At 43.4% G+C, this 23266-nt stretch overlaps 2 protein-coding genes across 11 annotated transcripts in view; one reads left to right on the plus strand and one right to left on the minus strand.

Moving 5' to 3' along the window:
- RECQL5 (RecQ like helicase 5) overlaps window positions 1-23266 on the plus strand; it is a 39708-nt gene that overhangs the window by 9326 nt on the left and 7116 nt on the right. For all 6 annotated transcript variants that reach the window (XM_069799059.1, XM_069799062.1, XM_069799064.1 and 3 more), the window contains 2 exons: window positions 21250-21477; window positions 22921-23020. In XM_069799059.1, the coding sequence (XP_069655160.1) occupies window positions 21250-21477; window positions 22921-23020 (328 nt within the window). The remainder of the gene's footprint in view (window positions 1-21249; window positions 21478-22920; window positions 23021-23266) is intronic.
- Window positions 45-17741, minus strand: SMIM5 (small integral membrane protein 5). 5 transcript variants are annotated; one of them, XM_069799070.1, is made up of 6 exons: window positions 17401-17741; window positions 11380-11456; window positions 10584-10727; window positions 8780-8933; window positions 7021-7346; window positions 45-2038 (listed from the first exon to the last, which is right to left on the minus strand). In XM_069799070.1, exons 4-5 carry the CDS (start codon window positions 8904-8906, stop codon window positions 7225-7227), a joined length of 249 nt encoding a protein of 82 aa, XP_069655171.1. In that variant the 5' UTR covers window positions 8907-8933; window positions 10584-10727; window positions 11380-11456; window positions 17401-17741; the 3' UTR covers window positions 45-2038; window positions 7021-7224. The 5 variants fall into 5 exon arrangements, 4 of the variants coding, with proteins under 4 accessions (XP_069655171.1, XP_069655169.1, XP_009928855.1 ...); XM_069799068.1 differs by lacking the exon at window positions 11380-11456; XM_009930553.2 differs by lacking the exon at window positions 11380-11456 and having other exon boundaries at window positions 5892-7346.

Raw genomic sequence — 23266 nt, forward strand, 5'->3', positions numbered from 1 at the left:
TATGGATGTGCCCAATCTAAATGCAGACTAGCAACCGCAACATGCATTGTTCAGGTTTAGTTCATGACTTGTAAGCTGTAATTGTACTAATTGCTATTCTATGCTGGATAAGACATCAAGCTATAATTTTGCCAGTAAGAGAGCAGTATGTGTTCACTAACTGCAAATGGTCAATATATGTCTTGTTTTCAAGTGTGAATTTTGTTTCATTTTTCACACCTGTGTCTAGGGCGATTTTTCCAGTGTGAATGCAACATATGCTTCTTTTCTGATGCCTCGGTGAGCATATTCTCTCCTTGTGGTCATGTTTGATAAACAAATCCTGTTTTTATAGGGTTGCTCTGGGAAAGTCTTGCTTGTATTGAAGTATGGCACAACATTGAGTCCTGGGGCACTTGGAGAAGCACTTCTTTGCCCAACGTCAAGGTGATTCTGGGAAGTAGCTACGAGGAAGCTTCTTGCTATAAGACTTTGATTTGCTTACTTGGCTAAGCAGCTCAGCTCCTTCTGGTGTGTGTTACCAGCTCACAGCAAGAGTGACCAGATGGCTGTTTGTGTCTGGGTTTTGTATAATCTGAGTGGCAGCTGTATCTATCTGGTCACATGCTAACCTCAGAAAACCCTGTCTTAGTATCTATTACTCCTTGATTCCTAAGCTGGTTATCAGTAGAGTTAGTCGTGACAGTCATTTCTTGGAATGGACACTAGTGCCATGAAAACTGCACTGGGATCACCGAACTAACCTTGCACAAGCCAGAAGTAGTCACAGGACATTCCAGGGTGGTGTCCCTGTAAGGGTATAAGTTAGGCTCCATGTAACCATCTTACGGCATCTCCCACTTCATGCATGCTGTAAAGAGCCTGACTGCTTCTGAAGTGAGAACCTTCTCTAGAGTTGTACTGCAGCAGTGATGCAATAACCAAGCAAGGACAGACAGAGAACATTCTCCTTTGCTCAGATGAATAGTAATGGAAATAGGATTTCACTGGGTACATAAAAGAGAGATTTCTGTAAGGGAATATCACTGACCTAATTAGAAATAATGTCTCCTGTACTTTTTCTTTCCTCCCCCAGCTTGGTATGTTCTTCCTAATGTATAGCATGCCACATACATCCCAGAGTCATATATTGCAGCACCACTGACTGGCTTCCCTGCTCATAACAGTACAGGAGACTAAGATGCTACATAAAGGAACACCAAGTTGCATTTCTTTTTTACATTTTGAATTATTACAGTTCTATTCACTATTCAGACAGTGAAAGCAAGCCTGAAACTCTGACCTTGCAAGGTTCTAAATAAGAACAAATAAAGACAGACTTGTATATTGGCAAAGCACGTTTTTGCATAGTATATTTAGGCTATTGTTCGAGTATGACAGGAGAACAATGGTATAAGCTGCTTTTAGAGAGTGGATTTAGACAAAGATTTTGCTGGTCAGAGTTTCCTCTTGCTCATTTGCAAGATGGAAAAAAACCCATGTAACTGCAGCAGTGGAAGACACCTTTATCAGTTTTAGGTGGTGGCTGACCATTTGCTACCCTTAACCAGTGGTTTGAAAAGATGAAAATCAGGCAGAGATGAGTTGACTTTGCTATTTGGCTAGTCGTGCAGTTCCTGAATACAGATAACCTTACGTATTGAGTTTGCTGTGGACTTGCAGAACAACTTGTTGGCATTGGTGCATTGCTCTTGATGCAAGGAAGTTGCATGGGGAGAAATAACCAGCCAGGGAGAGAAGATGAGAAAGCTTTCAATGAACACCACAATCAGGTTGTAGCTGGGCTGATTCTTGCTTAGCTGCAGGGCTCGAAGTACTGTGTCTCAGCTTCACTGTTTATGCACCACTCTGTTTGTGCCTTGGAGATGAACAGCACCCAAAGATGGCAGCAAATAAGAGGAGAGCAACAAAAACAAGACAGAAGGTGCCGATCACCACTAGCCCTCCGAGAGACCAGTCACTTGTTACAATCAGTCTCTTTAGGTCTTCCAGAACTGAGGATGCCTCTTGCACTGATGACATGCTGGCTTCCACCCTGCTGGAGGTAGACAAGAACAATATCAGATGTTGGTGTATCCTCTTGATGCTCTGAGCCACAGTCCCAAAACCAGTGTAGGCATGCATGTTGTCTGTGCCTGCAGGCATCCCTCTTCCAAAAGAGGGAGTCACCCTTCACAGAAATGGGAGTGTAAACCAGAAGAAAGATAGCTTGAGGCCAGTTTCACAATCAGATTTACAGAGATGTAAAGAGGAAAGCTTCTGGCTTTACAAGATTTTGGCAGTTGAAATCTATTTTAATCCTAGTTTATCAATATTTTGAATAATATAATACAGTGTCTCTCCCAGCATGTTCAGTATGAACCTTCATCTCTGTCAACTGTACAGCCTATACATGAAAGACAAGTATTCAGTGGGAGAACTTGCTTAATACCATTGGAAAGATCTCTAAAAGGGAGTTGGGGACAAACTCTGAGAACACACTGGAGATTAAACGAACACTTACTTAAAAACAGACAGAAAACCCCACCAACAACAAGCAAAGATCTTCACGTACAACTTGTTGCTCTCATAGGGCTTATAATAGTCTAGCTATTTAAAAAAGGTCTCCTCTTAACAGAGTTTGCTTTAGTAATGCTTTCTGTTGCTCTGAAGTAGAAGCATAAGTTTTCCTCCCATAGAGTACTTAGGTTCAGCAATAATTTAACTGGGATCTCAGTGGGTTCTACACACTTGCTCTTTCACTGATAATTTGCATAATGATTTGGCTATCAGCTTTTCAAAGAAAATCCAGCATCTCTTTGCTAGCATCTTGTGGTTTTACTAAAGCTTCTTTGTTTCTCAAGGGAAAGGATGGGTTGTTTCTCACACTCTCTCAAATATGACTGTGCAGACATTATACAGGAAGAGATCTTTGTTACTTTTGAAAATTTGACTTGCTGCCCCTTATGTCTATATCCTTAATATTGTAAGGAAGAGGATTAGTCATGTAAAGCAGGTTTCATCCTCAGCAAGTCACATTGGACTAGGAGCACAAGCTCACACTTCAGTTTGCTGAAGTTTTTTTTCTTAGCAGCCAAATATATTCAGTTCATGCTTTGTTTTGTGGAATAATGGCAGATCACCATGCCCAGTCTCTAACCAACAGGTATACAGGACATGAAAGCTGTTCTGGATAGCTTCCTTTACCTTTAAAAAAGGGGGCAGCCTAGATACTAGTTCTGTAGACCCAAAGGCAGAAACCCCGTGTGACTGTACCCTAAAAAGTTCCTGTCTCTTTTGCTAACCGCAGTCAACCTCCTGAAATAGGAGAGCTGTGTGCAATTTTATAAATACCTGAAGCTGTTGTGTTTGTAGCCGATGTTTCTTCTGGTGCCTTCTCTGCACACTCTCCAAGAGAGCTTAGCCTGTGGTGAGGGACCTCCTTACTGCACCTGGAGACTTGTAGAGCTAGTATGGAAGTTGCCTGTTTGTAGGGCAGTAAATGATTAACAGCTGACTTTCCTGCAAAGGTGTGGCTAATCTAATCAAAGGCTTTGAGCCTAGTGAAAAAGACCTAGTTCAGCTGTCACTCAGACATTTCTTCTTCTCTGTGGCTTTGTCTACTTATGTACCTGTTCCAGTGCTTGTAAAGGCCCATTATGTCCTCTAACTGGGGAAGGCTACGGGTTGTGGCAGAGAGAAGAGACTTTTCTTTTTCTGGATCCTGACTGGATCTGTATTGTAAGCTCCATTAGGAGGCTGCCATTTCTAAAATGAGACTGTGAACAAGACTGCCCTCCTGTCCAAACTTCATTGTGACAGTTTAGGTGGATAAACTCATTACAGAGCCTTGCACTACTGTTAGCTGCAATAAAACTGATTCCCTGTTACTTTCCTAACTGAAGAAGATCAGAGGGATGGTGCTGGAGAGAGGTGGGTGAGGAGAAGGAAGAGTGTGTGGTGTGTGAGACTGTGTATGTATAAAAGGAAACTTGTTTTCCACAAGCCAAGCAAATCACTTTGAAACCAGAGGGATGATGTTACAGAATAGAAGCTATTCCATTAAGTCGTAAGTAAAACTTGAACCACTTCTGCTGGAGAGGCTGTCCTCACTGTCTCTTTTAGGTTCCTCAGGGAAAGAAACTATTTCAACACTTTTATCATCAGGACTGAAGTAACTATTCCCTGGCAGTTCCTTCTAGGCTCACTCAGGCTTTCACAACATGTACAGAAGTTGCTGTGTTTGAAGCAGTCTTGCCTTTGTGCTCTTCTGCATCTCCCTCTGCTTTTTGAAACACAGAGGATCCATCCTTACTAGTGCTTACGGCGTTCCAGATCCCTTTATGTGGGTAATGATTGAAGCCAAAACCACAAAAGCTTGTGTGAGTTGTGAGTGGGGACCTAAAGACTGACATGTTTCTAGTCAACAGAAACTGAAGAGCTGCAATAAGCTGGGGATTTGCTGGGCATCTTTCAGGCCAACCTGATCTGTTGCATGCAAGAAGGCAGCAGACCCCACCCAGCCCAGGCAAGCAATTGGCATATCTAAATACCAAGTATAGGAATAGTCCAGCTGAGTACAGTGGAACAAAGCACAACATTAGGCCTGTGAGGTCCAGGCAAGTATGTAGAAATCAGTCTAGGGACCCCTTCTCTATGTGATGGCTGCTCCTCTGGTCCAGAAAGCCACCTGAATTCTTTAGAGAATTGTTTAATTTTCTCTCCTTCCCTTTTTTTAACAGTGCTGTGTCCATTCTCTGTTTCTAATTCAGGAACTTACAGTAGCAGAGATAAAACAGGAGCCATTTCTCTTGTCCCCCTGCCTGGTATGTGTCAGTGGTTTAACTTGTAACACCACTGGAAAACATGTATTTGTAGCTTTTCCTGTTGAGATAAGGCCTGCCAGCTTGATCCTAGTGACAGCAACCTGTCAGTTGTTGGTATGTTTCCAGCCTGCTGAGCTTCCTCCTGACTGTTAGCACAGACTGGTTCCATGCTGCTGAAACATTTCTCAATGGGATTCTGTTAATTCCTGTAGTTGGCTGGCACTGTCTAGCACAAGCTGGGAAAGAAAGTAAGCTCTGTTCTTTCACAGGTCTTGTGACTTAGATACAGAAATGTCTGTTGAGCCCGGCTCCTTCAAAAGAGGTTCTGAGACTTGCTATGTCACCTTGATTGCCACTTGTTTCTAAGTGAAATGAGCAAAGATATATCTGACAAAGAGGTTAGTGTGATGCATCTCTGAATGTTGATTAGAGTAAATTGATGCTACGCTTGAGCTTATCCTACCCTAACATATTGATTGGGAGTGAAAGCATTGGGACAGCATAATAAAGGCCAGCACTTTGTTAGTCTTAGTGTAACTGTGCATGCAGTAGCTCATACTAGTGCAGTCTTCTGTTAGCAGTTGTCAAGTTGGGGCTCAAATATTTACTTTCTAAGGAACACCCTCATCTTCTGCTGGAAAGTTTTCCTTTTATTAATTTAAAAGTAACATTGGTAGTTTGAGGAATTTTTTTTTCTTCATTTTTAGACTATTCTCTGTGTCACTGGCTACAGATATAGTCCAATGTACAGCAGTACAAAAATGCAAAGTACCTAAATCTAGTTTCTTTGCAAAAATTAAAGTGCATTAAATACATCACAAGCTACTGATGTAATGTGCTTTTTACTAATTTGGGTGCAGGCATCAGAGAAAAGAGGTTTCTTTACAAAGTTTTCATTTTTTTTGTCCCTTCTGAAGTGTGAAGAATATTTAAAAGCCCACTGTTAATAAGCTTGATGATTCTATTCTCTCTAGTTAGATGTTGTCTGTGGTATATACATGTGTAAGCCCTTCAACTCCTCTACACTTAGCAGTTGTAATACAAGGGTAGAAGATGACTTATCTATATGCATGTAACTTTTTATACCTTCTCATAAAGGTGGTTGGTTTCACATTTGGGGCTGAAGGACCAGTGGCTTACAGAGTTAGTTGCAGTATGATGGTCTTCTGTTTGGCTGTCCCAGTTATGAAAGTCGTGGCCTCCGCCATAGCCTTGTACTTACATAAATCCCTTTCTGAAGTTCACCGAAGTGTAAACCAAACATACACAGTGGCTGCAGCATGGAAAAGGGATTTATTTGCACTTGTTAACTTCAGCCATAAAACCCATTCTTCGCTCTGCTTTGTCACAATGCCCGCTGTCAGCTGCTGCATGTATACCCAGAAGTGACAATTACCATACTGTATGTCACTCCTCTGAAATGCCTTTGTGTATGCTAATAAACATACCTTAGGCATAATGTTTATATCCACTAAAATAAACTGCACACAGTGCAGGGAGTCAGCCACACAGGTCCCTCAAGTAAGGATAGGGATCTGTTCATCTCCTGTAACTCTAATGCTCTGTAAGAACCATTCACCTGCAATAAGCAGAAGAGCAGAACCATGGTGGGGGGTGGGGAGGGAGCACGTTCAGCAGCAGAATGATCAAATTAAGCCGTAGCATTGGTGAGTTTTTCCCTTTTGCTTTCATCTTTCTGCTTACGAAGGGTATTGCACGTGATCTGATTTTTCTCTTTGGCAATTTCACATCACTGCAACACCAATGAAATAAAGCAGGGAGCATTTGTTACCAGCTGTACTCAGAGCCTCAGCCGGCACATCTGGATCAGAAGGTCCACAATTTGTTGTTTTCAGCAGACATCTCAGCTAAACATGTCTGTTGCAGGTGGCTTTAGAGAGAGCAGGTTTGGGCTTGATCCAAGATGTATTGAGCACATGGACCTCCCAGTGATGTCAGTGGGTTTTGCTAGCGCCCAGCATCATCCTTGTGGATTAGCCACTTGTGAAGAGAGTAGGCACTGCCTAGCATGTGGCAGTGTACGTGTTCTCTGCTTTGGTCTGTGGCTCCATGCTTACAAAGGGAATCCTTGGCTGGCCCAGCTGCAGGGCTGTCATTGGGAAAGCGTGTCTGTTTTCTCAGCAGCATGTGTCCATGCACACCACCCCCACACACACCCCAGAAGAGGGAGACAGTGATGGTAAAGTAGCTTTACCTTTCTGGTCACACCACAGAGCCCAGTAGTGGTTGTCACAGAAAGAAGGAATTCCATGCTGTGATTTCTGGTCCTCTGAGTCATATTAATTAATATTGTTATTGCCATTTTCAGTGAGCTAGTGTAGAAGGTCACTCCCATAGGACTGAATCATGATGTCCATGCATGTCCTCGGTAGTAGGTTGTGTCACCTCTTGTTGCACTTCATGAATGGGCAATTGGGCGGACTTGGATCTTCCTACGTCTGTGGTCAGTACGTCCATCGCAGCTACAGCAGCTATAGCAGCAGCAACTGCAGGCAATGATCATGAGCAGCAGAACAGTAACTGGAAAGAGAAGCAAAGGATATTGCTTCATGATGTAGGAGCAATCACTGCAGAGTAACCCTATGTCTCTTCCAAGTTGTTTGGTGAGCAGCAGCATGAACAAAGCCTGGTTTCTTACTGATTTTTTTTTTTTTTTTCCCTCTACATCCCCACCTCCCTCCTCCTAAGTTCCTGCTCCCTTCTATTAGTTATCCATTTAATCTGAACAATTATTACCAGATATTTCATGACTTTAAGAGCTATGTACCAAACCATGTGGGGGTATATCTTTACCTGCCTAATGGGCTGCTGTTTCAGAGATGACATGCAGTAACTAAGTAGAGCTGTGTGCCTGGAAAGGATGGAGATCCAAGTCTCCCATAGTTGTGTCAGAAGCAATATGAGAGGATTTGGTTAGTCAAATTGGCAGTTGCATTTCTGAAGAGTGTGTGCAGTGTACCCTTTAATGAGGACAGATGCTCGTGACTGGGTCAGTTTTACTCTTTCTTTTGTATTTAGCTTGAAAAAATAGATACTTCAAATGGAGGGGTTTGTTTCACAAAGCAGGGGGCTAACTTGCTATTATTCTACACTAGACATAATGGTTGGTGTTGGGAGAGATATGTTAGTTTATCTGGCATAGAAAAGGATGACATGTTTTATCCTGCAAGACACGTAAGAGTGTGTGAACATGCACGTGTGTGTGTGCATGTGTTCCTTAAAAGTCTGGAGCTGGGCTGCCAGGTTACCGGACCTGTGGGGAACCAGCTGTAGGTACTAAAAAAATAATGCAGCAGGTGCGTCTCTCTGAATTCCAGCCTAGGGAGGGGTGTCAAGGCTGGATACACACCCTTCCTTTTGGCTGGGAGCAAAGTGTACCTCTTTGAGGGGGAGGGCCTGCCTGCCTTCCTGCTTGTTTTCCCATTGTCTAAACAAACTTCACCCCCTATGATCAAGTAGCTCTTTGCTATTCCTTTCATGCCATCCCCACACAGCGCAGCAGGAGGGATCTTGCCATTACCAGAGGAGAATAAATAGGCTCATCTGAAGCATGCTGGCTTCCACTGAACTAAGCACAGGAATGACACTCAGAGTCTCAGACTTAAGGTGCCTTCTGTGGCAGTGAGATGCCCTAATACCATTTGTTGTAAACTATCTCCTATGCATCAAAACATTGCAGCAGCTCTAGGATGGTTAAAATACTGCTGTTTAAACTAATGCTTAAATATGAGAGCTTTGGGCAAAGCTATACTGTTGCCCACTGTGCTTTGCATGCGTGTAGAGATACACACCGAGTATTAAAAAATTACCTAGAAATTAAACTGGGCCTCAGAGCACAGCCTGGAAAACAACTGCCAACAACACCAACCCACCAACAAAGATTGTGGAGCAAGCTGCCCCTGTAGAAGAGACGAGACATTCTGACACCCCTTTGCCTCCACTGATAAACTCACCAATAAACAGAAGAACCACACAAAAGGACACGATCTCCACCGGGTCAGCCTTGGGCAGTTTCTGGAGCTTAAGGAGAAACTTCTCACCAATGGTTTGCATTTCCTTTAGAAAGCCTTCAGAAGACATTCTGGCTCAACCTCTCCAGGCTTTATGCTGTAGAAGAACCAAATAGAGAATAAACCTTTTCACTGACTAATGCTAGAAGCTGCCAGCCTTCTTATAGAGCTGGTGATCACAAGGAAAACAAGTTTATCTGGTCTCAGTCCTTGTTCCCAGTAGCTAAGGTGGAGGACTATTAATTGTCTACGTGTTCTGGCACTGTTTTAATTTCAAAATCTGGCTTTGAGGGTGCTTTTGTCAGCTGCACTCTTGAGCCAAGGCAGAACAGTGTTTCTTCTAAAAGGACACTTATTTCAGCAGGCATAGAGTTACAACTGGACAGTGCCTGCCCTTGGCTTTCACTCAGTGAAAGTCTTTTTTTTTTTTTTTTTTTTCCCAGCTGTGCTAACTTGTCCTTCCAGAAAGAAATGCAATTCTAACTTGACTTGGATTCCAAATGCTGAACTCCAGTGGTACATAGTTTTCAGTTGTTTTTTACTCAGTAATGCAAAGTAGACTCCCTTGAAGACTTCTTGCACTTTCAGCTACAGAAAGCCCCTTCAAAAACTAAGGCACTTACTTCAACACCTCACTGCAATACCATTCATAATGTTTTTTTTCAACTGTTTTTACTGAATAGTGATATTAAGAGCTAAAGTCTGTGTTCACTGGGGACAACTGGATGCTTTTCAAGTTCTTACAGATGAATGCAAGTTTTATATGGTAAGCTAAATGTAGCTTTTTTTCTTTTAAGCCACAGTCTGTTCTAATGGAGCAGTATATGAACTGAACAGTGGATGTCCACCCATCATTGCTGGTGATGAGCAAAGCAAAAGCCCCTGGATCTGTTGGGGAAATACCTCCCTGGTGGAACTAATCCCTCCTACCCTGCCCAGTAATCTTATACCTTCTTTATTCTCAGAAAGAATGATCACCAGGAACTATTGTTACTGAAAATATTATTAGTTTAGTCAAAGTTAGGTGCCTCAGTTTTGCCACCGATACTTGCTGTTCTTTTGCCCCGTGAGCAAGATTTTGGAAGGCATTGCAACAAACAAGCTTGCATGAGAGCTATGGAAGTTCAAATTCTGCTTCAGTCAGTAACTAGAATAGGATATTCTTGAGAAATATCCATAGTTTCACCTAAAATAAGTGTTGGGACAGGTCAACATATAACTCTTATATCTTTATTATATCAGAATGTACTAGCCTGTGTGTGTTGTAATAGTCAGCACTGTTTTATGGGACTTGAACATTGTGATTTAATATCCTATTCTTGGTGATAACACAAAGCCAAGTGACCAAGACGGTACTTCCAGAATAAGCCAGCTAGTTCATTACTGCACATCTGGTTTGGTTACTCAAACAAATGGATGCTTGGACTTCAGTTTTTCTAAACACACTGAGGACAGAGAGACCTTGGCTGTTTCTTTGCATGCTGGGCTTAAATACTAGAGTGCCAAGTTAAATTACATTTTGTATGTTTATGCAATTCAAAAAGGGTTTTCTTTGTTCTTTTAAATCCAAGCTAAGGAATAAAAATCGGAACCAGCTGGTTTCCTAGGGGTGGGGGTGGATGGAAAATCTACATCTACAGAAAGATCTCAGTGCAACTTAGCAGGGAGGCATAGCTGTGGCCTTTTGACCTGAAAAGGTCACTTTTGAGACTAGGGTTAAATAGTTCTTTCCAGATGACTGCCATACCCCAAATGAGCCACTCCAGAAATGGCTGCTTTATCCTTTGCACAGTGCTGTGGGATTCTGTGTCAGCAGGTTTCTAGTTTTGTTTCCATTCCAAGAGATGGCGGTGCAGGCAGAGGTGAAGAGATTTGTGTTTTCTGCTCTTGGCTGTAGAAGAAAAACTTTTTTTTAAAAAAAGTCTGTCTCTAACATTCTGAAAATGTTTGTTCCCTTTGGAGGTGTTTCTGCCTGCCCAGAAGCTTTCCTAGCAAGGAATGTGCTGTAACCTTTTGTACCATGCTTTGGGCTGCATGAGAAGCAGCAAGCATAAGAGCTAGGCTTCTGAAGTTTGGGTATACAGTGTAAAATTACTGATGAGGATTGTAGAACTCCACGTGGATTAGCAAAGTGCCTAGCCTAAAATGATAAGAGCTTGTCGCCTCAGTAATGGACACTCCTCTGCCCCATGGCACCTGATCTGGAGCTAAGTGAAGGAGGTTTTATTCTAAAACTTGCAAGGAATTTTGCTTGTTTACCTTGGTTTGAACTTCTTAATGGACAAAGTTTGATGTCGGTGGTGCAGTCTCTAACCTACCTGTGAGGAAGCAAATGTTTTTCTGCTCGACTGCACTTCTGACTACACACTGGTTCCAAGGGCTCTCACTGCTTTGGGATTTCTGCTTGTGGAGCATAGCAAAAGGGTGAAGAATAAATCACTTCTCTTAAAAAAAACCCAAAAAACAAACAAAAAAACGTACACCCCCTCCCCCCCCAACAGCTAGTTATATTCATGGAATTTTGTATCTTCCATTCTACTTACAATATAAAGTCTTTGGTCAGCACTAGTTTTGATTGTGATCTTTTTCCAATTGATTTCAGCAGAACCGTGATCTTACCCTAGAGATCAGCATAAGGGTAAGGCTAGTGCTGTGTGACTTAAGTTGTCTTATGCATCTGCCTTATCTTCCTCAAGTACAACACAACAGTGATGACATTACTTAAAAATTTCAGAGTGGAGCTGTTAAGAATTAATTCCTTTTCTTTATTTTACTGTATTCAAGTAAGCTCCTAGTTACCGACAGTAGTAAAGGCCAGGTGGTGCAGGACATCTGGTTGAAGCAGTAACTGTAATGATTATTATTAAAACGGGCAAGTCTTGAGAAATTTGAAACTTAAGGTTGTAGGTCTTAACTGACAGTTTACTTTCCAAGACTGGAATCCTGTTCTAGAGCCTAGAACAGCCACCCAAGTTGGTACCTCACAGATTCTGGGGTTTGGAGCAAATATAATTGTCTGCCAGTCTTTTTCTCAATTGGGAATTTCTCCTTGCTCATTGTCCTTCCTCAAAACCACATCCACTGAGGATGGGAACCTTCCAGAGCAGAGGAGACATAGCTGTTAGGGCAGCAAAGCTGATGGAACTCGTCACAGAAGAAATGCTGAATGACCGTAGTGCAACATCATCTTCATAACGCTTTGTCAGACTCATGAACTTTTGCTCCGTAGCTGTAGCTAGAGATCATATGAAGTGAAAATAGGGTGAAGAGAGGCAAGATGAGAAACTTGAAAGAAAAGAAAGTGAACACAATGCTGATGTCTTGTGACAGGCAATTTGGAAGTTCCTGCTGGGGTGGGGTGGCAGCCTGAAATTTGTGGTTTCAGCTGTTTCCTCTTCTGGCTGTTCTTTAAAAAATAAGTCATCTATCAGGTGTTCCCAGTGGGACTAGATCATCAATCCTTTCTGCCCTCCTCTATGTTACAAGGCCTGGCAGGGGAGAGAATTAAACAAATCTTCTAATTTGGGTTTATTTGTTTGTGAGAAAAAAAAGGTGGAATCTGCCATTCACCATGAGTTGTTAGGCTTGACTGAAAAGAGAGAGCATAGTAATAATGCAGGGGGATGCCTGGTATCTGCAGGTGTGCAGCTCAGTTGCAAGGATTAGATGATCCTTTAAAACCAAAGAAACATCCTATGTTTAGGGCTTCTGTAGATTTAGATTCTCACAAAGTGCTAATACTTGTTTTTAATGCAGATTCATCTTGCTGTGCCCACTGAATAAAGCTGTGAAAATTGCCATAATAGCCCTGAAATTATCTTTCTGAACTGTTTTAATAGACTTATGCCATACTGAAGCACTCAAAGAAGTTGGCTGCTCAGCCCTTTTGAGAATAAAACCATTAAAAGGCCTCAATCTAGACATTCAAGAGAAAGGCCTTGGTCACAGTTTCTTTGTACTGTCAACAGGCTATGTGTGGTAGCTTCCAGGCTTCAAGCAAGAAAAAGAGCTTTCGAATGACCATGTAAGGTGGGGTCCCACATCCCTCATCCCATGTTCCTCTGTCTGCCTTAAGGTAGTCAAGTTGCTGAAGTGTTTTGGAATTGATGTAAATTGATCTAGGTTTTTTTGGTCTGTCTTTGGTTTGGAAAGCTGTATTCTGTGTGTCTACACAGGTGCATCAAAAGTTGAACTGTAGGGAGTGGGTGAGCTTAAATTTACTGCTGAGGAATGAGACACTTGTTTAGTCATAACCCTGGTGGCATTTCAGCAGCCTATTTCAGTGCAAAGAACATGAATTTCAGTTTGTGGTTTAGCCCCAGGACTGGAAGTTAGTAAATGCAGGCAGTCTTCCTGGCCTGCCAGTGATGTTTACTGGTTGTGTGACTTTAGATAAGTCATCCTATCCCTCTGCTGGGTGACTTCATCTCTGCAAAGTAGCAGAACATGTAACCACCATCAGAGGTTTGTTTGCTAATTGTTGTGTGTCCAAGTCTCTAACATGCTCTGAAATCTTTAGATAGAAAGACAGTAAGTCCCTGGTTTTGTTGCAGTTACAAAATGAAATGACCTTTGCTTGCTAACTGCTTGTTACACTTCAGTCACTGAGCCCATTTACGATGAAAGTAGATGAAAGCATGGCTTCCACTTTTGGTTGCTCCTTACTCAGTCATGCCCTACAGGGTGTATTTCTCTTGACATGGCCTCCCAATCCATTGGTTTTACTGTGCTCCCTCTGCAAATTTTTGCCTGCATGGGTTTGTTGCTACAGTAATCTAAAAATGGAGACAAAGCTTTGGCGGGGGGAATCTGTTGGTGGTGCCTGGAAGCTGCCAATGCCTCTAGTCCTAATGCAGCAAGTCCCAGTGAAGGTGAGTTGGTTATCCTCCACTGTGCCCATTGCCTATATCAGCAGTGCTCAAGAGACCTTACAAAGTAGGACCTCCTTGATGTGCCCAAGCAAGCAGAATGCCATTGCAACGTTCTCATTGCAATGTTGACTTTTTCGCCAAGACTGTGGCTGTGGAGAAGCAAATACTTTGTGTTGCTTTTACTCCAAGTGAAATAAGTTGGTTGAAATTGGACCTGTACAGGGATGGGAAGCCTGTATGGACTGTGGTAGCTTATTTGGTAGGAAATCTTAGAAGGCAATCCCAGCTTCATGGAAGGAGAGTGCTGAGCAGCTGAAGGGGAGGGGGTGCTTTTTATTCTGGTCTAAAACTTCAAAATAAACTCTGATTGTGTTTGACCACTTTCTTAAGAACGTGAAGGCTTGGCCAGTTCCTAAGCCTGCCAGCTTTGTTCTTGGTTCCTGAAACATGCCTCTGATTTTGTATGGATAAGGTCTGCAATGCTTCCTGTCCTAAAACAGTGCTGGGCTGCTAGGTGTTATTACAGTTTAGATGCGTTTTGGCAGAACGTGTAATAATTGCTGTACGATTGTTTATTGTTCTAAGTTTGTAGTGTACTTCTGAGATGAAAAGGGCTATAGAAACGTAGTCATATTATCGGTGCATGGTTTTCCCTTGTCATTGTTACTGCAATGTTTGCTGCCATGACTGTACTTGACCAGCCACATGAATCTTAACTATAGTTCACAGACAAGCCCTTTTTTCCTAAAACAGGAGTGAACAGAGCCAGACAGACCTATAATTCATTCCCAAACAGATGAAAATAGTTTCCAGTATCAAGAGAATTCAGTCTTTTAACAGCACACACCCAGACTGGTAAATTGCAGCTCAATGTCATGGGAGAAAAGCTTTGACTTTGTCAGCTGGTCTGGAAAAGAAGGCCATGCATTCTTTCAGATTATAAAGCTGCCCTGACTGGGTAGCCATTTGGCTGGAATACCCTGTCATCTCCACCACCCACTATTTGGAGATTGGTTTTGAGGCAGCACCATAAATGTTCCTTCCCTCCCCTACAACCTAATATTAGATTAATATAAAAAGGCACTGAATTCCCTGCAATAGTAGTTTCAGTAGCCGAGGTACCCATTGGAGCACTGAGGTGAGAGTCTCTACACCTCTACAGAACACCCTGGTTTTCTCCAGTCCATCCCACAAACAAGTCCACAAAACCCTATGAGATAATTCCTCACTACTAGTCCCATTTTTATGTGGGGAAACCAAAGCACAGAGCCATCCAGTGAAAGGTCAATTTTAAAAATAAACCTCTAGCTCTTCTACAAGAGAACTTTTTTTAGGGTCGCTGATGCTTGAATCTAGCCTGAAAGTTTATTCTAATATTAGCAAAATAACCATTTTGTAGGAAGCTGACAGAGAGGTAGCTGTGTGCCTGTGAAAGCCTTGTAAATAGTTATTTCACAAACATACTGGGATCTATCAGTAGTTTGGTGTTTGAGGTAAGGCAGCTGGAGCCCCGAGTGTGCTGGGAACACCTCCATCTTCTTTCAGCCACCTCTGTGCCCTGTCCTTGACTGGTCTCAGACCTACAGGTCTCAGAAATTACATGCATTTTTGAGTTTTTTTGAAATATGCTGGTCTAATCCTAGTAAAGATGCCACTTGGGTGTAGGAACTCAGAACTGAGGACTACAACAGCTGCTTCCTCAGAAGAAGCTGTTTCGAACTATATCAGCTGTGGTTGCGCGGGGTAGTGGTGAGAGCCTGCACGGAGGCGAGGTGAGGGGAGGGTGCTCCTCTCCTCACCCAGTTCTCTTACAGTCCCTGCCGTCCAGTGTGCATCTCTGCTCACTGGCCCGCTGCAGGCTGTGTGGGTCAGGGGTTTGTGTTACAGAAAGGATCTGCTCTATCAGACTTGGTTTATTTTGTACCTCCACTCCCATAACTGCTTTTGCATTGCAGTTAGGCTAAGAGGCCTGTGCACTATGACAGCTGTAACACAAGCCATGTCCTGCTTCTTTTATCCAGACATGTGTTTCATATTGCTTATCCCCCCCCTTTCCCCCCCCGCCGCATATGTACAACATGGCTGTGGCTGGACAAGCCCTCAGCCAAACCCGTTAAGATTTTCTTTTGGCGAAGAAAACTTGGCATGTTTCTCTACCTCCCTCCCTCTCTTGCCCTTCTCCCCTCGCTCCTCCCTCCTCCCTTTTTTTTTTTTTTCCCCCTAAACTTTGTTTTGCCTGTACTTTATTTGAGAAACTGTCTTAACTGCAACAAACAACCTACAGAGACCCTTCATTAGCAGGGTGGAAACTTCCCTCTATCCCCTTTGAACCTAGGGCTAGACTGGAGGCGTGTGGGTCTTAACTACTACATCTTCTCACACAGGCAGTTCCAATTCAGTGTTTGTACAACACGTAGGTCAGAAAGACCTGCCTTCCCCGGAGAGAAGTGGAAATACCTGATCCTTAACATTCCTCCCTACAGGCATGTGTAAGGTCGGGAAGACATCTTTATGTGAGAGTTGGCTTTCTGCCTCTCTCCCTACCTGTTTGTAAACAGCTGACTGCCCATGTGCCTCCTGGAAGAGGCAAGGGGTCCCAGCTCAGTGCTAGGAGCTGTAAGAGCTTCCAAATGGAGTTATCGGCTTCATATGGCAGAAAACAGGGGCTTACATGGTCAGTCTCCTTGCCAGCCCCCCTTTCTGTACCCAGCAGCAAAACAGAGATGGGAGCACAGGTCGTGGGACACCTCTCTATGTAAAACCAAAGCTTGGACTCAATGATCTTAAAGGTCTTTTCCAACCTAAATGATTCTATGATTTCATGTATTTGGGGGATCCTTTTCCTCTTCCTTCCTTTCTCATGCATTCAGACCTGACAGTCTTGTTACTGTAAACCATAGATGATGTATGTGTATGTAAGTGTTCTCTCTGAGCAGTGGTTTCTCATGCTGTTTTGAATAGTAAACCAGCATCTGTGCCTGATACACTAGCTGATTTTTTTAAAAATGCTCGTTAGAAGCTGTGTAAAATCTTTCCATTTATTTCTATTGGACACAGATGCTTAACTTGCACAGTATGCTAGTTCCCCAACCAGGGTTTGTTTTCTAAGCTCTCTGCTTCAGGATTTGGGGGATAAAACTTAGCTCCAGCTGGGAGGAGCTCTGGAGAAATGCTGTGGCTGGCACCCACTTGGTTTCACATGCGCTTTCCTGTGCTGGCAGCTACTCACTAGTGGCACACACTACTCTTACAGAGGAGCAGACCAGCTCGCTTGTCCACACTAAGTATTAATATATCAAGTCATCACAGCGGAGAATGCCCTGTGCTAGACCTGCTTATCAGCTAATGTCACATTCCTTAACAGCAACAGAAAAATGAGCAGCCAGCCTTTCTAATCGGCAAAGAAGTTGCTTACTCCGGCTCTGACTGTCGAAGCAATGCAAGACTGCAGGCTGGCTCCTTTTGTTAGCAGTACGGCTGCAGCACAGCTTTCTGCAGCCCTAATAAAAGCTTTTCTCTCGCCACCTTTGCTCCTGAGTGTCCCTTGCAAACAAATTCAGGCTAGCGAGCTCTGCTCAATGGCTGATTCTGCAGTTCACCATAAAGAGAGCTACAAAAGCTCCAGCTACTTGCTAACTAGCTGAATGTTAAGGTGCTACGGTTGACCGCACACCAGCAATAGCTCAGCCTTACCCCAGCGGCGCCACGAACTCTTCTTCTCCTCTTGTTTTTCTTTCTGTCTTCTTAAACTTTCACGTCATCTCTCCGCTCATCCTGGCTTGTGTCTCGCTCCTCGCTCGGCTCCTCTCTGCTCTGCTGCTGACAGCCAGCTGTTGTCTCTGCCTTTTTTTTGTTATTGGTTGTCCTGGAGATAGGAAGTTTCGTGTTACATGTGTGCCAGAGAGGGAGGGCGGGCGGCAAGGAGCCACCGCAGCCGAGCCCGCTGCTGGTGCGAGCTCCCCGGAGTGCCTAAGTGCCAGCACTTGTTGCTCGCTTTCTCCGTGCATCTCCTCCTAGCAAGGTCTTTTCTTTTTTTTCCTTTTAATTACAGCTTTTTCTGGAGTGAGACTTGAATTGATTCTCTCCTTGCGATGGTTTGGGGGTGTGTTAAAGCAATTAACTTTTCTTTATGCTGCCCAGTTTCCTTCCGACTCCCGCGGGAAGGAGCTTTTCTCTTGTGTTCTTTGAAGGGGCAGAGCATGAAATCTCAAGGACAGCGCAGCACGGTCTGCCACTGACAGGGGAGCAGGGATGATGCTGGGGTGGTGAATTTGCTCCGTGCCCTTGGCCAAGTCATTTACTCTCTTGATGCTGTGGGTTTTGTTTCTTGTATTCTGGGGACAACTGACACCCACTGTCTTGTCTCAGAGGGTTCTTGAAGTTCAGATGATATTACAAAGGATGCAGTCCTTCAGACAGGTGCAAAATGATAATTTCTCATCAACCTCATAATTTGATCTTCTATGTTATAAAGCTCATTAAATGGCTTTCGTTCAGCAACTGGCTTCTATGTAACTAATTTGTCCTCATATGATTTTTGTCTTTTTTAATGTGTTCGTTTCTTGGCTTTATTCTAAGACTCACTGGGGGTTTTTTTGAGGGGGGGGGACTTCTTCTGATGAGGCTATGTACCCTTCTTTGGCTCATATGAGGGAATGCTTTTTTATGGTATATTTTGGGAGAGGCAAAGCTTCTCTTGGGATATGTGACTTTGCTGCTTCTCTGACTGTCCATCTGCTTCTACTAATTGCAGGAATAGGGCTCCTGTTTTACCTGGTGTACAAAAGCAAAGAGTACCAAAAGGAGGCATGGTGCAGGCAGCAGTGTGGTCAGTTTAGCACTTTCCTGAAGTGTATTGCCACAGACAAAAACATGTTAGTAAACTTGATTGTTATTTGCTCTTCATCCCATCCCATGATGTCAAATCGGGGTAGGATGTCTGAAATGAAATAATGATTTTGTTTAGACATTTTAAAGATCAATGGTCAGCTCATACATACTCCTGTTGAAGGGTGAGGGAGGCAAATAATACAGTTGCATATTTAAAAGATGAAATAATTTTAGGATATCTATAATAATACAAACTACCATTAATTTATGTAAATCAGCTCTCCGTCTTGTAGGTATTAGTCAGGTGCTTGGGTGACTCAGGAAGTTTTCCCACCACATGTTAATGCATAACCCCAACTGTGTTTCAGGACCTCTTGTGTTCAGTTAAGCATTAATCCAGTGGTTACCCCCAAAATCCCTATTGGTAACTCTGGTTTTGGCCTTTTGACTTTCATTATAGGACTGCAATCTTAGTTCTGTAACTGAATTTCCGTTATGACCCAACTCCTGCGCACTGTTGGCTAAAGTGGGGCTGTGGGCCCGATGTGGGTAATTCTGCAGGAAGATGCAGACAGTTACAGGAGGCTGGATGGAAAGGGCTTGGCTGTACAAGCCTGATGGGTTAGAAACTAGAAGTCTAAATTCCAGTGACTTCAGAGCAGATCTCTGCTTCCACCAAAGCCCTCCCTTGGGGCATCTCTTTTGTTTGTATTAAGGGACAGAGGTGTGTGTGGTTGTCCCTCCCCAGCATAAGCCTGGTGAGTAGGCTGTAGGGAGTGAGGAGAGGGCTTGACCATTACAGTATGCCTGGGTTAACTCTAATACAGATCAGTGCGTGTGAAAGAAAGAGACACGGACTAATGAGAATGCCTGCCTGTTTTCTTTTGGGGAAACAAAAAGCTGACTTGCAGCTCGCTGACATTTCTATAGTCACGTTGCATTGGCAGGACAGACAGCACCAGTAGTTCTTTTGGAAAGGCAGGACAAGGGGATCGAATGTGTTGTCCCCATCCCGGTCCCCCCACCCTTCCCCACCATGTGAAAGGAGCTCTTTGAGTGCAAGACGAGACTGAGTCAGTGCAGCTCTGCAGGGGGATATAAAGCCAGCTTTGTAGTAGCCCTCTCTAGGCTTTCAGTGCCCTAGACCATGCAGTGCAACGTCACGCTGTTGCAGCCCTCCTTACCTGAGCAGCGCCAGGTCCTTCGCGCTTCAGCACACACATTTCTTTTGCTATGGCGACAGTAGTCTGTAACCTGCTGCTTTGCTGCTTCACTCGCTCTTCTGGTTGGTAAATTAACCTCCCAGGCTGTGGGAATGAGTGAGCCAGCTGCTGCTGTAGACCCTTGCAGGGTTTGTGATGCTTTGGTAGACATACGGTTATGTTCCTCCCAGACACACACATGCACGCACACAAGTTAAGCAAACTGTGTTTGGTAGATCTCTGACAAGTTCAGACATGCCTTAAAGGGTTTATAATGAGAATAAATGAAGTGCTCACTCTCTTACTTTTCCCCTCTCTGACCCACTTTTTGCAGATAAAGTTGGTAAGCCAACTAGGGCACTCCTTGGTGGAAAAGCAAAATCTCTGCTTTGTTCTTCCTTGCAGTGAAATAATTCTCTTCTAAAATAACTTTTGTTGCTGCTTGGCTGCAGGATTTGATCTCTAAATGCCTGATGAATTGTTTCTGTGTATCTGGTATCAGCATTTTGATTAAGAGACAACTGGCCACCTCTGCTGTGAAACCCGGGTTTTAAAAAGCTCCTCTAAATTCTGCCTGCTTTCTTAAAAAAAAAAAAAAAAGAAGAAAAAAGTAACCACCTGGTTCTTCTTTCTCTAGCAAAATCAGTGTCGTCGCTGGTTTAAGTTAGGGAGTGTTCTAGAAGAGAAATTACTTCCTGCCTGTATTGCTAATGAGCGTATCTTTGTCACTAAACTCTTTTTTACGTATCCAAAAGCACTGATGTCTGCCAGAAATCTTTTAAAGATTCCTGGAAGAATCTAATCATCTTCACATGGCTAGTTTGCTAAGGCTGGTAGAACTGGTTGTGCAATACTGTATGAGCAAATGGACTGGTTTACATGGATGTAGGACTCTACCCGAACTTTGGCTGCTGATCTAAAGCATGTGTTAGCAGATCGAGACCCGGGCTGTATTATCTGAATAGGGCTCCCCTGTGACCTCAGTCTGGACTGTATTTCTGTGACTTAATTTACATTCTTGTTTCTTCAAATGTAGATTTCTTCACCTTCAAACCACAAACAATAAAATTAGAAGCTCTCCAATATGAAATATATAGACATACTCTGAACTCTGAGGTGTAGGGATCAACAGGACCTCTTTACATATTTATCCTAGAGCCATTCTGATTGGACATTGAATATATTTGGCCAATGGTGCTGACTTAATAACTGCATATTTCATCCACCTTGCCTTTTGCAGATCTCAAAGATCTGAAAGTATTTGGCAGAAGAGATTGACACCACTGTTTGTTTTGCATGTGGGGAAAGTGGAGGCAGAGAGACCTTAAGCAAGGTGCCAGGAACAGAACCCTAGTTCTGTTCCAGGGCTTAATTGCTGTGATTCCTGCTGGAATAGGCATTCCCTGCAAAAAAAAGACTCAAGTCTTTATCAAAAGACACCTTGCATTTGGAGGGTGGAGCTCTTGCCAATAAAAATAATTACCAGATCATTTTCTCTTTTGTTTCCTAGATGTCGCCATGCTGCCATAGCGAAGTACTTTGGCGATGTCACCCCACCTTGTAACAAGTGCTGTGATTACTGCAAGAACCCAGGGGCAGTGAAAAGACAACTGGAGTCACTGGAGCGCTGCAGCAACAGCTGGAGCAAAACCTGCATTGGGCCCACAGGTTCCTCCTGGGATAGCTACGACCCAGAGCTGTATGAAGGCGGGAGGAGAGGTTGCAGAGGTTTTAGCAGGTCTGTACTTGGTAGCTCAAACTCAGTTCATAGGGGCTATCAGAGAAGAAAGCATCTCCCAGCTGCAGGCCCAGCCACTCCTATTTACAGCACATGTTTCTGTGTGGTGGTATTTTCCTGTAACTTCCTGGCAGCAGGAGCTGGAATTTCATTTTCCACACACTTTGGCAGCCTTGATCACATTCATGTCCCAGAGAGCCAAAAGCCGTTTTGACTGACCTAAGAATTGCCCTTCAGAATGTAATTGGTTCAAGAAACTAGCCTGAAATTTTTTGAAAGTGGTAAGTGGGCTCAGCCCATTCACAGTCTCAAGAATCAAAAATCTTTAAAGTGAGAACAACATGACAACAAAGTATGACATGGCCCAGAGTTCATTCCTGACTTAGTATGGCTGTCTGTGGGCCAGCAGGCTGGGGGGCCACTGACAGGACTTAAGTCATCACTGAGGATGTAATGGAATGCCAGTGTCAACTTCTTCTGCACATTGCTAAATTTTAGTGTTTCCCTATCAGGCTGACAGCAAAAGGAAGATGTACAGTGGGAAACATGATTAATTCTGTAATATGCTTGGCAGTATGGAGTTGACAACTTCTCTTCCTCCTTGTTCTCTGGCTGAGTTGCAGTGATTGTGAAGCTCTGCCAGGATGCACAGCGCTGTCAGCTGGCCTAGCCTTCTGCTTTACCTTAAACAGCTTGAGACTGGTAGCTTTGTTCTTCAGGCAAGTCCAGCTGAGTCAGAGGAAACTGGTGTACTTGTGACCTAAGCCCATGTTTGATCTCAGGACCTGAGAAGACACGGCCAATGCTGTTGTGCAGCACAGTGTTTGCACTTGATTTATTGAATGTCTCCATGACTTGATTGTAGCTTTGCCTTGGAAGTTGTAATAGTCAACAGCCTTAAAGCTCTGATTTGTGATACCTGTAAGTTTTGGCTGTGACAGCTGTGGAAGGCAGTAAACTGTTGGGCTACATCTGGTGAGAATCAGCTGCTGCATTTCAGTGTATTAGTGGTGGAGATTTCATTTAATACAACAGTCTGTGAACAACTGAGGCTGAGGAATGGATGCTTTGCCCTTTCTGCCATCTCTGCTCCAAGGGCAGTAGTGACTGACAGATGTGGGACATGACACAATGCAGTGACTCCTCAACCCCATGGGAGAATCTGGCAGAGCTTCTGAAATGGAGCCCTCCATTCTCTGAGCACTAGTTATGTGCTACTAGTTCATGCCACTGCTTACTAGTTCATGCGATTCACAAATCCATTAACTGCTGTCCAGGTTGAGGGATGGTAGTGAAACTAAAAGCTAAGAGTTGTTCAGAAGGGATGTGAAATACATCATCTTTTGTAAATACTGGGATGACCTAGGCTTTCCAAAGCCTGTCCCCCAGTTAATGCTGCAGCTACAGAAATGTTTGTTCCTCTTGTTTTCCTGCCTTATCCAGGTATGATGAAGAAAGCAGTGGGAATGGGGATGAAGCCAATGAAGAGAATCGGAAACGGGAGTGGAACAACTTCTACAAAAAGCAGATGAGTCTGCGCAAAGTGAGTTTGTATCCCTTTGTAAGAGATGCACAGATGGTTTGCTGTGAGCTTGTCCTACAGACATAAAGGCTTCCTGGCACTAAGGAAAGTAAATTATTGCATCTTGCTGTTGCTTGTTCTGGTTTTTTACTTTTTGTACTTCTGCTTTCACTATGTTCTCCATATTTTGGGTCAGTGCTATAATACAAAGAAATGCAGCTTACTCATGTACTGACTTCTCTCCAGTGCTAATTAAGAGGATCCTGT

The sequence above is a fragment of the Haliaeetus albicilla genome, chromosome 12 (genome assembly GCF_947461875.1).
Source record: "Haliaeetus albicilla chromosome 12, bHalAlb1.1, whole genome shotgun sequence".
NCBI lineage: Eukaryota > Metazoa > Chordata > Aves > Accipitriformes > Accipitridae > Haliaeetus > Haliaeetus albicilla.